Source organism: Cyrtonyx montezumae, unplaced genomic scaffold (assembly GCF_038088225.1).
Source record: "Cyrtonyx montezumae isolate F1298 unplaced genomic scaffold, pur_monq_1.0 scaffold_9, whole genome shotgun sequence".
NCBI classification, from domain to species: Eukaryota; Metazoa; Chordata; class Aves; order Galliformes; family Odontophoridae; genus Cyrtonyx; species Cyrtonyx montezumae.
Window position 1 is genome coordinate 7,093,322 of NW_027072100.1, and position 16,937 is coordinate 7,110,258.

Consider the following 16,937-nt stretch of genomic DNA (forward strand, 5'->3'; position numbering starts at 1 on the left):
ATGGTAGAAAAAGTGCTGCTCTGCAGCATCCTCCTGGATCCAGCTCAAGATGCCATGCCAAATAGCTACAGAGAAATAATGTACATGTATTAAGAATGCCAAACTATAAACAAAAAATGAGTAAAAGTAAAGGCAGACAGTAATCAGTCCTTAATAGAAACCTCTGATGCGTAGGTGACCATGTAATTATACTCTTCCAGTGGGATGTATTGCTCCTAACGCAAGAAACACATGCTACAGATAATGACATCAGGAACAGATAACGAGAAAATCACAAGTCAGTATGCCTCCAAGAAAGAGTCAGTTATACAAAGTTACACATAAGACCTTCAGGCAGGTCTGTCTTTTTCATAAATTGATTATGCTATGCAAAGTCGTGATGCTACTGAGTTCCAGTAACATTACAAATCTACTCCGATTACTGCACATTCCACATTGTAGAATATATAATGTAGAATATAAGCTATTCATCTCTATCTGACCATCTGTTCACGTAGCCTCCAGAAAACTTAAGTAGACACAAATTCATCTGACCAAAACGAAGTTGGGTAGGAGGCAGTGGAACAGGTTGCCCAGAGGTGAGGTGGGTCTCCCATCCCTGCAGACACTCAGGATCAGGCTGGAGGGGCTCTGAGCACCGACGAAGCAGGGACTGGGTGTCCCTGCTCATTGAAGGGAGCTGGGACAGATTACCTTTAAAGATCCCTTCCAACACAAATGATTCCATGATTCTAAGTTTCTTCTGACTCCTTAAAGACCATTTTCTTTGTTTGATCCAACTCAGAATTTTCCTCTCTTAGTAGAGGAGACATCAGGATACTGATTATAGTCCTTCCTCAGCCATTCACCGATTTAAAATAGTCATAATTAGATTCCACATTGTGCAATTAAATCAGCCCTAAATAGATGCTTATGTAGGATTTACCAAAACAACAATAACTTGCAACCACAGGTCACACCCTGCTTTATATAAGCTGTAGCTTATTTAGTGGGGTCAGTACCCTAAGCCCTTCATTACTTATGCTGGTTGGAGAAGAATCAGAAAGTTGCTGCACGTTTTTGTAGCCATAGCCTCAACTACCTAAGTGGGGAAAAGAAGAAAGAAACCTTATGGCTGGTAAGTTAAAAAAGAAATAATAAAAAAAATAAACCATAGCTTGATTGCTCCAGTCATCACTCCTCCAGTACAGATAAGTGACATTTGATGAGGAAATAGGATAAACTACATCTCATTGTTCTTGGAAAGTTAGCCTTCTTTAGATTAAATGCATTTATAAATAACTCCATTAGAAATTATTTATTTGATATAATGTATCTTGAATGATTTGTTGGTGGCTGTTATTTTCTGTTTGTTTTTGTTACAAGGGTAGGAAAAAAAAGAAATTGAGTAAGAATCTACTTTTTTTTAAAAACCATATCCATTAACTACTCTATACAGTGCCTCAGCAGCTTTGTTGAACAGCAATGCAAGCATCAAACTGACACACAAATGCTGGGCTCTAATCCCTCTGTGATACCAAACTGATGAATGGCCTCACAAGGGTCATTTGATGGCCTTGAGACTCCCTGTCCCCCTCACTGCAAAATGGCTATGTCAGTCTGAGTGCTTCTTGGTGGAAACACAACCCTGGTATCTATGGATTGCATTGCACTGGTTCCCATTCTGACTGGAAAATTCTGCAGAATGTTGCTTATAAGCACGTTCCCAAAGTCTATCCATTAGAGGATAAGCACTTTCCCAAACAACTTCTTTAGGACTCTTCACAATGGTACATAGTCAGGATTATTGAAAGCACCTCTTTTTTTTTTTTTTTTTTTACTCCCCCAAAAGAGAGATACTGAAAACAGAAGAAATAAGTTTAAAATTAAAACCGTAAAGAAGATTAAACAAAGGAGAAAGTTGAAGTACACACTGGTAAAGACTGGCATTAGATTTTTATTGTGACTTGTGGCATGTTCACTAGAAACATCTCTAACTACTAGCTTTGGAAGGCAAGCCAAAATACTAATGCAGTAAATTCTTAGAGGTAACAAATGCTAGTCACTGTTGGTTTGTGGGTTTTGCTTTGTAAGATTTTTTTCCTTTTTTCTTTTCTTTTTTCTAAGTCTTTCCTACTCCTCCAAGAGTTATTTCTTACTCTGACCTACATTTTGTCTTCACCTGTGACATTCTTCACTGGAAGACCTACCAGCATTCATTAGGTCATTAAACATCACATTCCCACCAGCATCCACAAAAACATAGCTTGGTTTTTATTGTGCTACATTTTTCTTTGCCGTTACATAAATTGTTCTTTGTTATATGCATCACTGCACAACTAATGACTCTCCAAGACATACCTCTTTTTCTTGCACAGGAAACCCAGATAGCTTACATATGTTCCAAATTCAGCAGCCTTAGAAACATCCTTTTCTCTAATGTGCTTATGTGAGGAACCCAGGTATTTAACTTGCACAGTTCAGGAAAAATAGTGGTAGGATATATATGGCTGAAGTATTGGAAAACTAACTTCTTTTAAAGCTCTGAGCCCAGGAAACCTGTTCTTGTTCACTCTTAGAGGACTTGATGGTAGGATTATTGTTTGCTGTAGGCTCATTCCAATCAAGCATATTTAAGCCAGGAAAATGAAGTGATGGTGCAAGTGAGAAGCTTTATAGCCATTTTACATCATGCAACATAAACATTACTGTATATACATATTACTGTACACTGCTGTGCAAACACAGCAGAAAACTCAAGGCCCTCCTTCCTCTATTACTGTAATAGAATACTATCAATTCCTATAGATCACAGAATGGTTTGGGTTGAAAGAGATCTTAAAGATCACCTAGTTTCAACACCCATGCCACAGGTGGGGTCATTTCTGGACATCTACAAGAGCAGGTTGCTCAAAGTTCCATCCAACCTGGCCTTGAATACTACCGGGGTGGGGATCTCCTCAACTTACCTGGGCACACCATTCCAGTATCTACATCCTCACAGTAAATAATTTCTTCCTTATCTCTAATCTAAATCTCTTTTAGTTTAAAACCATGCCTCTTGACCTATCGTTACACACTCTGGTAAAGAGGTATTTCTCCATCTTTCTTGTAGGCCATTTTTAAGATTTGGAAGGCCATAATAAGATTTTCCTAAAGCCTTCACTTTTCTACTCTAAATAATCCCAACTCTCTCAGCCCTCTGATCATTTCAGTGGTCTTCCTCTGGACCCATTCCAATAGGTCTGTCTCTCATGCTGGACTCTCCAAAGCTGAATGCAGTGCTCCAGGTGGGATCTCACAAGAGCAGAGAAGGAGCAGAGAATCACCTCCCTAGACCTGTAGGTCACGCTTCTTTTGATACAGCCCAGGATATGACTAGCTTTCTAGGTTGCAAAAATTGAATCACATTTCAAGTGACACAAGGTGATACTAACCAAGAACTGTATCTCAGTTCAGTGAAAGAGGGAAATGTCTACCAGCACCATTAGTTTGCAAAGGGTTCACATGCTCTTGTCTTAGTGAGTTTTCAAGTCGAAATCCTCTGAAGCGTTCAAGTGCAGAAGGGCACATCTCCAACACAAGTGTTCATAGAAGGATCTATTTACTTATAATTATTATTAATTAAAGAACAAGAAAGGTTTGAAAGCTTCTGTAATCTGTGTCTCAGTATCTCATTTTAAATGCAGAGGGCAACCTAACTGATGCAATAGAACAACCCATTGCACTGTCTCAGCACCTTCAGCTCTTAAGCTTACTATCTGTCCTCTGCCTATTTCTGACAGGCTATGAAATAACACAGAGCATGAAACACAAGCAAAACATCTCTGTGCATCTCAGTTAATGTATTCTTTTGTCACGTATATTCTGATTTTAACAATAAAGACATTAGCCTTCTATTAATCATCTGTCACACTGCTTGAAGGTTGCACTTGCATATGAGTTCTAATATATATTTTTTGTACTTCTGTAAAGCTGAAGCTAGATCCCTATAGGAAAAGCTGTTCTTTTAGATAGTTTATTGTTCCAAATTTATTATTTGAATAACTTGATGGTGGATTTCTCCTGTTTTCGTAGAACATTTAACTCCAGCTATACATAAATGGAATGAAGCAACAACATTAGACAAGCTGATAAGATGTGCAAGTTTAAAGGAACAAAGTTTTCAGTTAACTTGCCTTGCATTTTTCTAGCCCTGAAAATAACAAATGTTGACTGGCATTCCAAGCTAAATAAAGCTGCACACCACACATCTGATTACAACAGCATGCAAATGGTCTTGAGAAGAGGACAGGCTTTCACCATCACTCTAAACTTCCAAACAACAGTGCAATCTGGGGACAACTTCACATTTGTTGCAAGCACAGGTAATTTACTCATGACGCTCACCTCCTATCCTGGCTGCTCCAGCTCCAAAACACTACTGCCTTACAACCTCCTGTACGGTATCATTAACCATTGCTCCATATCATTCAATCATTTTAGGCTTAGAAGTACCCATTCTAAACTTCAGTGGGCATCTTAAGCCAATGGATAATTAAAGTAATAATAAGCAGAAAGGCACAGGCCATTCTCATTAAAAAAAAAAACCAACAGAAAAAGAAACAAACAACAACAACAAAAAAACCAACAAGCCTGTATTCCTGCTTTTAAGAACATACACGAAATACTATATCTCTTCATTTTGTGGATCCTAAACTGCAGAAGCAGCTCCACCTCCCACAGACCACGATTATGTGTGTGCCTTCTCCCCTAGCACTTGACCTGTTTAAACTCTGCTTGATTAACTTCAGATGTTCTGTAGTCCTTGAACAGCCCACACTGCCTATTTACTAAGGCTCCCATCTCTCTTTCAAAGGGCCTTCTCTGAAAAAAAAAATTCCAGCAGCTGTGAACCCTCTAGTGAAATGGATATCACAACCTGTGCCCTATCTTACCTATGTAGTTTTCAACCAATAGATTTTGAGGACAAGGGCTTGCCTATTTACTTGTTTAGAATGGCTGGGAGTACTCACATTGACAAGATCACACATCCAACACAGAGGGCCACATAGGGTGATTTTGTGTATTGAATTGCAGTTAACTTATATTGGTCCGATCAACCATAATCTTTCAAGGTAGCAAATGAAATAATCACTGATCCTGGTTTGTCTCTCACCACTGCCATTCAGGATTGCTGTCTCCTGTTCCCTCTGGCAGGACCATCTCCAGCAGAATCACAGCAAACCAAGGCCATATTTAACCTTTCTGAGGATGCTGCAAATGGTTGGAGTGCAACCCGAGAGCACTGTGAGCCTGGCTGCATGAATTTGATGATAGTCAGCCCTGCAAATGCCATCATTGGACGATACAAACTCAAACTCCAGATTGTTTCTGGCAACAAGACCTCTTCAAAACTCCTGGGCCATTTTGTGTTACTCTTCAATCCCTGGTGTCCAAGTATGTTGCACTGTATTATGTTCTTCAGGAAATCTGGGTGCCACAGTAAAGCATGTACCAGACAGCAACAGCATGATACAGTACGATACTTTGCTTAACATAAAGGATGTTGTTTTTGCTTTTGCTTCAGTGCATCAAAGATCCAGCTTTCTGCTCATAGAGTTAGAAATTAAAGAAATATTTCAAATACTTATTTACATTTATTTTTCCCTCTGTTACTGTGTTCAGTTGTAAGTGACACAATATCTATCAGTAAGACACATAACAAGATCAGAGAAGCAGTGAAAGGACAAGAGCACATTCAGTTCCCATAAAATTAGCTTAATGCTAATTTTATTCACTCTGTTAATGATTGCAGGGGTACAGCCTCACCTGTTCCTCAGAAGACCCCTTAAAGTTTTTTTTCAATTGCAGCAAACCAACAATCCTTTCAGCTGACTTTTCTCATTCTGCTTCTAGATGACGATGTCTATATGGCTAACGAGAAGGAGCGACAGGAGTATGTTCTGAATGACAGTGGAATCATATTTCAGGGAAAAGAAAAATATATTCAGCAAGAAGCTTGGAATTATGGACAGGTAAGCAAGGAAAACAGAAAAATAAGAGAAGTGAGTGCATGGATGGGGGTCTTAAGAACAGAGAGTCCTTAGTATAAGAGATTATTATAGCATAGGGATTCAATATTCCTCATTCATTTTTTTCTTGACAAGCTCTCAGTTTTCTACACACCACAAAAATATCAGGATCTTTCCCCCTCCAGCACATGCTAATAAAAGAAATGAGAGACAAAACACAATTTCAGGCGGTGGTGTTTTGTTGCTCTTCTGTTGTTGTTGTGGAGAAATTCTACTTTTTTTCCTTGTCCCTGTAAAGGGCAATATAAACTATTTGAGTTGCAACTTATATTTATTGAATGATTGGTACATCTAAGTATTTAAATAATTGACCTAGTATTGGGGCAGAATATCTCAAATATATTCAACAGAAACAACTCAAGTTGGAATTTTAAAATACCAGTTTGGCTTTCTAAACACATCTGCTATTAATATGATCATACCTACTGCTCATCTGTGGTTACATACTTGTCCTGCAATTTCTGAGGTCAGTCAAAACCACCTATGGCCATTTCATGCCTAACAACTGTACCAAAAGTTTCTCTCTTCCCCTATATTTCTCCCCCTCTTCTTTTCCTTCTCTCTTCCTTTATTTTCCAGTTCATATAATTTGATGTATGGGTGAAGACAGTCCATCAGAGCAAGGTTTTTGTAATGTGAAGGGGAGAGTACCTGCTTGGACACAACAGGATGTGGGAGGAGGTGTAGCCTGCTGAGCCAGTCCTGGAATGGTCTTGTCTGGACCACCAGGCCATGACTGAGTAATTTCTTCATGAATGTTGTGGTACCAAAACGTGCTTGTAAACACGCTGGTTGCTAATTACTACTAGTATAATTAAATACTAGTGAGTGTTTTTTCTTTCTTATTGTGCCTATTTTTTTTCATAGTAAAGAAAAATCTTATATAACCATCACCCCATAATCCTAGGAGAAGGAAAATACATAGGGAGTTTATTCTTGTTTTTATTTATAAAATTAACATTTAATAATAACACCGGTTTTGATTTCAGTTTGAAGAAGATATCCTTGATATCTCTCTGTCTATATTGGATCGAAGCTTGAACCACCGCGAAGATCCATCCACTGATGTATCCAACAGGAATGATCCCATCTATGTGTGCAGGGTTATTAGTGCTATGGTAAAGTGACTGATTACAACTGTACAATGTACCTACTAACACATACCTCAATGTTTCTATTGTGAACCTTCTCAATGTTTGGTAGAATTTGTTTGTTTGTTACTGAAAAAAAAAAATAAGCTACAGAAGAGAAATAAGAGAGATCTCTTCTCAAGGAAAAGTACCCCAAATGTTTAATTTTCCTCCTTCCCAAAAGTTTCCTCATAATTGAAGGAACGAAGACTGTTTCTAAGACTTCCTGACACTGAATCTCAGCAGTTTTCTTAACAGATTTTAAGGCCATTAGATATTTTCCCTAATTTAGAAAGTCTATTCTGATTTTCAAACACCAAAAGATGCATGAAATATTTTGGAAAACTAGTACTGATATGATTGCATTTAATGTATTCATATTGTATTCCTCACTTTGGGGAGTTCATTCAATGAGGATGGTATGCATTTCCTTCAGCAAAAAGTTACATCTCAATAATTCCCCATCCTCACACATGCACAACCAGGCAACTGAAAAGTTTTCAGTTATATACATAATTTATGGCTTACCACATTCCTTACCTGAGACTGTTTATTTACAGCTGTGATCCTTCCTGGCCTTATAGACAGTATTTGCTTTAGGCAATTTCAATATTAAGTAAATAACTCTACTTAGATATGCATAATTACCGAGAGTAGGAATTCTGAAGGAAAAAAAATTATAAAAATCCAACTTAATGTACCTGATGCTATATGAAACCATACATAGCACTTACACAGGCCACTAAAACAGATGTGCAAAAATATGCGAGCACATTTATACTGTTGAATGCCTCAACCCCAGAGACATTCAAAACCAGGTTGGATGGGGCCATGGACAGCCTGACCTGGTGAGTGGCAACCGGCCCAAGGCAGGGGGTTGGAACTGGGTGAGCTTTAAAGTCCTCTCCAACCTATGCCATTCTAAGTGGCCCTCCAGTCCTTAATGGAGGTCTAAAAAACAAAAGAAGACATGGAGGGACTCTTTATCAAAGGGTTTTATCAAGGGGTATAGTGATAGGACAAGACAGAATGGTTTAAAACCAAAAGAGGTAGATTTAGATTAGATATGAGGAATAAATTGTTTACTATGAGTGTGATTAGATACCAAAACAGGGTACTCAGAAAGTTGTGGAGGTCCCTCCCTGGAAGTGTTCAAAGTCAGGATTGATGTGGCTCTGAGCAGCCTGCTCTGGTGGGAGGTGTCACTGCCCAGGGCAGGGGCATTAGAACTGCATCATCTCTAAGGTCTCTTCCAACTCAAACCGTTCTATAACCCTCTATTTCTGCCTCTCCCTTCTTCTATACATATTGTAATTCTCTCATGAGAAGGATTGTTTTCAGGTTAACAGCAATGATGAAAAGGGAGTAGTGGAAGGGAAGTGGAGTGGAAACTACCGTTCAGGAACCAACCCCTTGCACTGGAGTGGAAGCGTGACCATCCTTCGAAAGTGGTACAGAGGGAGATACAAACCCATCCGGTACGGCCAGTGCTGGGTCTTTGCAGGAGTTATGTGCACAGGTATACGTGAAGGGGAGAAGAATACTATCAGAAAGGAAACTTAATAGAATTATAAGTAGCTTTAACCTTATGATGCTATTGAAAATATATGAAGAATGAAAGGTTAAAATAAATGAGTAAATCTAACTCTTCTTCAAAAGAACAAGGCAGTTAAGAATGCTGTGTGAATGGAACTGTCTTCTAAGCAACTGTGTACAATGAGTACGTGACATCCTTGCACCATATCATGTTTCTCCATCAGAAAAATGGAGAAATACTTTCTGAAAGTCTGTAAAATAGGTGTAAAACACTTTTATCTGTATTGCAGTTCTGAGATCACTGGGAATACCTACCCGTGTTATTACAAACTTTAACTCTGCCCACGATACTAATATCAACCTGAGTATTGATAAATACATCGATGTTTCTGGAAAGACCCTGCACTTAACTGAGGACAGTGTGTGGTAAATACAATTTTTATCTTAATATTTCTTCAATTGTATTCTCCTCTAATCACAAGAATTAGAATTACACTACTGAAAACTCAACCCAACCTCATGCTCCCAAAGATATAAAACTCCATAGCAAAGATTCAACAGAAATGTGTTCAGAAATGCAGGATGTAGTCAGTTCCAACATTCTGAAGAATCAACAGAGGAGACCTACCCCATGGCAGAGGAGTTGAAGCTAGATGATCTTTGAGGTCCTTTTCAATCCTTTTCTGATTCTATGACATTTGGCATGCATGCTGTTCAACACACAGTTGAAAGATACAACTTCTAATTTTGTCTCTACTATGTGAGTTTTTTTTTTCCAAAAGAAAGTTAGTGTGATTAACTGCTTGATTAAAATGAGCTCATTTGTCCCTCAATTCCTAAAACTCTCAGAAATCCACAGGTTTTAGGCCCAGCTCCCGTGCTACATGATTCTGATTTTCTCGGTCTTTCTTGATTTCTTGATATATACATCCCTTGCACTGTATTAAAACAAAGGCAATATATTTAATGCAGCAGAGAAAAATCCCATGCCACCCCATTGCTTAGGAAGGACATGTTATTTCTTTCACCTCAGAGGAGCTATTTCTGAAGTATGATGCCTCTAACAAACAAGTGAACAGAAACTAATGCATTGCATGCATGCACTGTACTGCATATCCAGTGTTTCAGACCACAAGCACCCTCTGCTATTTGGACTAAGAGGGACAAGGGTGACACAAAGTAGAATTAAATACCATAAGATAGCAATATATGTGGGAGACCTTGTTCTGGAATTCATCAGTTCCCATTAACATATTGTTTTGGAATATCCAGATCTGAATACTTGACTCTGCAATAAATATATTTTTCATATCGCTTTGTATGAAACACCCCAATACTTCTGAGAGGTCTGAATACAGAAAACAAAGGGGGAAAGAGGTACTCAAGAAAGGAGGAAGCAGCTGGTCTCTATGCAGAGGAGTTATTCACTCCAGTAGTGTTTGTTCTTGCATTGCACTGCATATTTATCGTATCTTTCAACATAAAATTGATTGCATCAAAGTCTTCCTATTTTCCTTCCCTCCTTCCCAGGAATTTCCATGTCTGGAATGAAAGCTGGTTTACTAGAAGAGATCTGGGATCTTTTTATGATGGATGGCAGGTTTTGGATGCAACACCCCAGGAAAAAAGCAAAGGTAACGTGGTAAACAAAAAAACTGTAGATTATGTTCCTAACAATTGCTACTGAAATTGTAGGATAATTCTTTTCTCTCTACTCTCCTTAGAATAGATGTACCATTAATTTGGGCATTCATGGAAAGCCATAATCTCATCCCCAGTAGACTGCCTTCCTGTCAACCTCTGGAGTAGCTACCAGCATGCAAATTCTTACTTTTTCTGCTCATCTGCCTACATAAAAACAAATGCTAAGTTTCACTTAAGTTTGAAGTTCACTTATTTTACCTTGCTTATCTTGCTTGTCTGAGCTCCAAACACAGATTCATAACATTATGCAGAACAGCTAAGGTTAAAAGGGACTTCTGGAAACTGCATACTCTGCTCAGTGCAGGGTCAATCACAGCAGTTTTCTCAGGACCATGTCCAGTTAGGTTTTGAATATTTCATAGGATGGAGACTTCACAACCTCTCTGAGCATACTATTCCAGTGCTTGACCACCCCCACAGTAAAAGAGGTTTTTCCTTATGTTTAAAAGGGGTTTTCAATTTGTACGCACTGCTTCCTGTCCTTTCACTGGTTATCACTGAGGAGAGACCGATTCTGTCATCTTTATACATTCCTGCTAGACATTTATACATGTTGATACGATTACCCCCAAGCCTTCTCTTCTCCAGGTTGAACAGTCACAGTTCTCATCCCTTAATCACTTTTGTGACCCTTTGCAGGACTTGTTCCCTTATGTCCACATCTATCTTGTACTGGAGAACTCAGAACTGAAAACAGCACTCCAGAAATGGCCTCACCAGTAGAGGGGCAAGATTTTCTCCCTTGACCTGATGGCAAAGCCTTTTTAAATGTGATCCTGTATGTTGTTGGCTTTCCTTGTTGCAAACACATGCTGCTGGCATTAGACAGATTTAGAAACAGAACAAATTAAAAACCCATCTAGAAAGATGCCAAGTATAGATTTCAGAGTGTGTAGCAATAGAGTTGAATAAAAGACTCTAAAACAGGAAAAAAAATATGTCAATGACCATAGCCTATATTTTACAGGACATTCTGTAACAAGTAGGAAGATATTTCATATGATATCCTGAAAAATGTGGTGTATAGATACAAAATTATATGAAAGGAGCCACAAACTGCTATCTGGTTATGAAACCAAGTGGCATAGAACAGTATTTGTTTACAGCACTGAACACTTCCTCCCAGATAAAAACAAAACAAAACACAACAAAAACCAGCACAGCCCACTGGGAGCACTGGCAAAGAGAAAAACCATCACCAACAATAGCACCTAAGCCAAAACATTGAGAAGCTTGCTAGAAAACAGTGTTGACAACCACTGGTCAGCACTTGGGCTCACACTTCTGCTTTGGTTTTTACTTATTAATGCAGACACAAACTCACTGATCTCATATGATGAGCCTCACCAAAAGAATCATTTATTTAGCCACTTAAAATCTACTAAGCTTCAGATAAACACCCCAGTTTACCAAATTAAAGCTCCTGGTTCATCAACGCTGCACATACAGCACTGATGACTCACATCTGAGCAGTCTGACTGTACTTCTGAGAGATACCATCCTCTTCTCTCCTTTCATTTGACAGGTCAGCATAAATCCTCACAGACTTTAGGGGATTAGAACAATTAACACATCACAGAATGCATTAGCTACATCTCCTCAGCCTTACAGCTTCCTTGTTTGTGCCTTCTGATAGAAAATGTACGCTGAATTTCTGGATGTGCTGTTACCATGATGTAAAGATCCAGAAACAATGGAGTTCATCAAAACATGTCTTTGGAGTGACTACCTCTCCCTTTGGCTGTCAGCAGGAGGATTTGTGGCCCACACCTGATCTGTTGCAATAGGTAATCACTTAACTTCTCTCTCCCTCATCCAGGCATCTATCAGTGTGGCCCAGCTTCCACCAGAGCCATTAAGGAAGGAGATGTGGACCTGGATTATGACAGTTCATTTGTGTTCGCAGCAGTGAATGCTGACTGTGTTACTTGGATTCAGCATAGCAACAAAAGGAAAGAGAGAGTTTATTCCAACACTAGGAAGATTGGAAAATTTATTAGCACCAAAGCAGTGGGCACCAACACACGAGTAGATGTCACTGATAATTACAAATATCCAGAAGGTAAATTCTTCATTTATTTATTTTTTTTCTATTTTCATAGGAGTTGGCAATTGCCCTAGTTTACACAGGAGAATTGAGCTCTTCCAGGAATTATCTTTCTACTGCTAACAGCTTCCCAAGAACAGCCAGCTACAGATAACAGCCAGTTTTGCTTTCCAGCCATCCTGACCATGTATATTCACTTAGGATTCTTTGGGTCAAAATTTGCCTTTAGTTAGTCCTCACTTTCTCCTCTCATATATCTTTCCCCTCCTCAGCCTTCACAAACTGTATTTACTGAGAGCACTTCTGGCCTAATTGCCCTATATCCAGCGCATATGAGATCGCTGACCACGTTGTCTTTTAAAACAGGATCTCCCAAAGAAAGGCAGGTGTACAAAAAGGCACTGAAGCTGCTGGGTGTGAGAAATGATGGAAGAAGGAAAAAAGTTACAAAACCTAGGAGACAATTTCCAGAAGCACGGAGAAGAAATATGGCAGCAACCACACGAAAACCCACAGTCTCTGGGAAGCTGAGGCTGGATGCATCTCCTGTAATAGGCCAGGATATCCTTCTCACTTTGGCACTGAGGAATGTGACTGCAGATTTCAAGACCATAAAGATTAAACTGAGGGCTTCAGCTGTTCTCTACACAAGAAAACCAAAGGCAGACATCTTGCAATGGTCTAGGTCTGTTCAACTTGGATCTGAAGAAGGTAATCTTAATGTTATTACAGCTCAAGACAAGACAAAGATTTAGTCTGTGGCCCAGTCATATAGACATCAGGTCTCAAAAAGTGCACTGCCTGTAAATGATCTGAGGTTACAGCTATTCAGGGGAAGACATACTTGCCCTGTTTTAAACGTTTGCTTTTGGACACTGTTAGGAAGGATACTTCTGTAAGAATAGGATGGTAACTACAGATTGCAGTAAGAAAGAGATACACTATTTGCAGATAAAGGCTTTTGGCCTTGTTGTTTAAGAGGGAGTGCTGAATAATGAAGCGTAGGACAAGTGAATACAACTACCATCTCAAACTAATCCACAGTATTGTAACTCCTTCTGCCATGCTAGGAGTGGATGAGTTATTTCTCAACGTACTGAGAAGTGCACTGCCTTCCTCAGTGTCAAATAACACAGAATGTTCAGCCTCTCTAAGACAGAGGCTGAACAGCTGCATCAGCACAGTCATTTAAATCAGGCCATCTTTTCATTTCTGCCTCCTTTGTGAAGATAGAATGTGAAATTCCCAGCTTCAGATTCATAAGAAAACCACCTGCAGGGGCTGCCACAGAAACCCATCCTCATATCTGTTCAGCTAGCAAACTATACCTGGTCACTTGGTGTTTGATGTGAATATAAGTAGAAGTCATCTCTGAGCATCCTTTCTATCTATGGGCTGTCAACATCCAAAAATGAACAGACCCAACATTGCTCCCTAAATTATAGGTATCCTTAAAGATACCTAGAACTTGGAAAATAAGAGAGGAAATTTCTGCTTCTATTTGCATTCCAGTGAAAGAGATCTCATTCAAGATCTCTTACTCCCAGTACAAGAATGCTCTGATGGATGACAGAAAGATCCTAGTGACTGCTGTGTGTGAAGACAGACAGGGAGCATCACTTCTAGTGGAGAAGGATATTGTACTCGAGGATCCTTTTCTCATCATTGAGGTAAAAGCCGGACCCTTCTGTGTCTCTGTGCCTACTGTACTGTAAGTAACTTACAAGGAGTGATAGAATTTCTGAGTGTTTTGCAGCCTTCAGACTAGATCTGCACACCCACAAAGCTATACTGCATCGTGTCAGCTTATTAGGGCAGACACTTAGTGACTGAAATTCTAAAAGGTTTTGTGTTTCTGATTATTGAAATTCCTGTATAAACATACATTCAGTGATTGAAAAATACAATTAGGGTGCTCCATTATTATCTACAGAGACAAGCAGATGTGCCAATTCTACATTATCTCAGTCAGAATAAGGTAATTAATACATTTATTTGCTATTTCACATTCTAACTCTTCTGCCTGAGATTCTACAGTTCATTTCTGCCTTACACTTAATCCTAAAGCATTCATTTAGCCTAACTAAAGCTAATTTCATTTAAGAATCTATAGTAGCTAGCCATATATGCCAAGATAATACTTGTATTCTTATTCTGTTCTCACTTTTAAGTACCATACACTATATAGAACATAACACCTAGTTAAAAAGTTAGGAATTATAGATTCTAAAGTAGTCCATAGTTCCTCAGAAATAGTGAATGTCTGACTCAAGCCTGTACGTCATGCCCAAAAATATGTACATAGATTAATTCCTTACTCGTTCAGATCACCCAGAAAAGATAAGTGATTTGCAATGGGAATTAAAAGAGAAAACTGTGAGAAAGAAGTGAGGCCAATACTGAAGCTGAGCAGAATTTAGTAGTTGGGTAGAGATAGTGATAGGAGGATGGTTGGACTAGATGATCTTATAGGTCCTTTCCAACCTTATGAACTTATGAACTTATGAACTTATGTCTTTTCTCTGTAGGTCCTTGGTCCAACAGTGGTACACAAGGCCACTAATGTGCAGGTCACATTTACCAACCCGCTGTCTGAAGTGGTGACAGACTGCGTGCTGAGAGCAGAAGGTAGCGGCCTGCTCAAAGAGCAACTCAAAATCAAGTATGTAAATGATGTTTGGCTAATAACTCATTCTCTTTGGTGGGAATTTAGAATACAAGTGGAGTTTTTTTAAAGGTTCTGTCAATCCCATGACTTCTGTTTGTACTAAGATTGGACAAAAAATTATCTTAGCACTCTCCATAATCTAATTGGAATATTTTGCACCTCCATTGCCAAACTTCGAATTACAGAATGCTCAGGGAATGGAGAGAAAGCATGCTTTTAATGACAGCATGCAACTTGGAGCACTGTAGTTTGTGACTGGATTACGTAAATAACAAAAATGTCAAAACTTTCTTCCTTCTGTGGCTTGCAAAAGGAAAAACAAAAATTCCACAAAGAAAAAGAGGAAAAGCATAATTCTTTCATTGATTCTATGGTTATTAGTTTAAGAACATGTTTGAAAATCTCCAAAGTATTTAGATCGAGAGAGTTAATACCAGGAAATTCTAAGAGGAAAAAATAAATAAATAGGGGATCCTGGATAACTGTGTGCATCACTGTGGCTTCATTTACACAGAACACAAAACTCCATCCAGAGTTGAGGTAGCTGTGAACCTTTACATCCATCTATGGGGCACACAAACACACCAGTCATATACCCCGACACCTGTTCATAGAATATAAGGCAAAAATTTCTCTGCTGTTTGAACTTAACAAAATATCCTGTCTTATAGCGTGGCAAGAATGGCCCCCATGGAGACCTCAACAGTTGAGTTTGAGATCATTCCCTATAAGAGTGGCATCAAGCAGCTTCAGGTGGACTTGGCTTGCATCCATTTTTCAAACATCAAGAGATTTGTGATGCTTGATGTGGCTCCTGCCCAGTGATACAGCCTTCACATCAGTTCAGTTCTGTCTTGGTTTATGAGAGTGGTGCAGTTTTCAAACATTATTAGGACTAGAAACATAGAAGTGCAGTTTACTTGGCCAAAGCAAATGATGAAATGTGAACTGAAAACAACAAAAAGGTACTGTACACTGTACTGTTCTTAGTTTTGCAAAGTAGCTCAGGAAAAAGTTTCAGACAAAGGCAAAACTGATACCTATACTGCTTTGTTGATAGAAATGAGATACTTTCTGTCTGCACCTTCCTAATTTAAGCATTGCCAAAAGCTTTCAGGACTTATATGTATATAACTCTGCCATGACTGCTGTGTTTCATTGCTCTTTAAATACAAATGACAGCAAGATAAAGGTGCCAGTCTGGAAGACTTGCTGCAGGAAAAGCTGACCAAGCTATTCTACTGGCCCAGAGGAAATGACCCTGAACTGTATCCTCTCCATAAGGAATGGCAGCAGTTCCCTTGGAATATTTACCCTTTTAGGCTTTGCTAAGCCTAAACACGAGCAATTTCCTGAAAATAAAAAATAATGTGTGTAGAGAACTCCTTTACATGCTCTCTGGCTTTGTAACATTGCCCACTTCTAGACTGAATCTATTCTAGGCTGCAGTAGTCACCAGAATCTATGATCAGCACAGGCAAACAGACAGTTCATTGGTCTAATTTATGTTGGAATGATGCACTTTGATTAAATTGGAGTTGGGGATGGGGGGGTTTGGGGAAAGGTTGAGTGTTTTAGTTTACTCCAGCTCAACAACTTACCCCCTGCACTACCCGAAGAATAGGCTGAACTTGTCAATGACACCACTTGAGAAAAAGGAGCCCACTACAAGTACTGCTGCTTTGTGCTGGCATGACTTTCAGGGCTAAGTGCCCAGACCTGCTGCTACATGTTTCACTCAGCCCTTCATCTGAATCTTACAAAACCATTGTATCCGCCCTCCCCGCCTATGACAGATC

General features: G+C 39.1%; 1 protein-coding gene across 1 annotated transcript; it reads left to right on the top strand.

The window, feature by feature from the left end:
- The first annotated feature begins 1,038 nt into the window (after nt 1-1,038).
- LOC136060124 (protein-glutamine gamma-glutamyltransferase 6-like) lies at nt 1,039-16,034 on the top strand. Its single transcript, XM_065754436.1, has 13 exons — nt 1,039-1,117; nt 4,173-4,346; nt 5,179-5,418; nt 5,878-5,996; nt 7,043-7,171; nt 8,525-8,702; nt 9,010-9,145; nt 10,250-10,353; nt 12,243-12,485; nt 12,837-13,181; nt 13,983-14,140; nt 14,999-15,132; nt 15,810-16,034. Exons 1-13 carry the CDS (start codon nt 1,111-1,113, stop codon nt 15,961-15,963), a joined length of 2,121 nt encoding a protein of 706 aa, XP_065610508.1. The 5' UTR covers nt 1,039-1,110; the 3' UTR covers nt 15,964-16,034.
- The last annotated feature ends 903 nt before the right edge of the window (nt 16,035-16,937 follow it).

Coding starts and splice junctions, on each gene's coding strand:
- LOC136060124 (XM_065754436.1), top strand. Junction 5,997..7,042: donor AAGCTTGGAATTATGGACAG/GTAAGCAAGGAA, acceptor TTTTGATTTCAG/TTTGAAGAAGATATCCTTGA. Junction 15,133..15,809: donor AAAGAGCAACTCAAAATCAA/GTATGTAAATGA, acceptor CCTGTCTTATAG/CGTGGCAAGAATGGCCCCCA.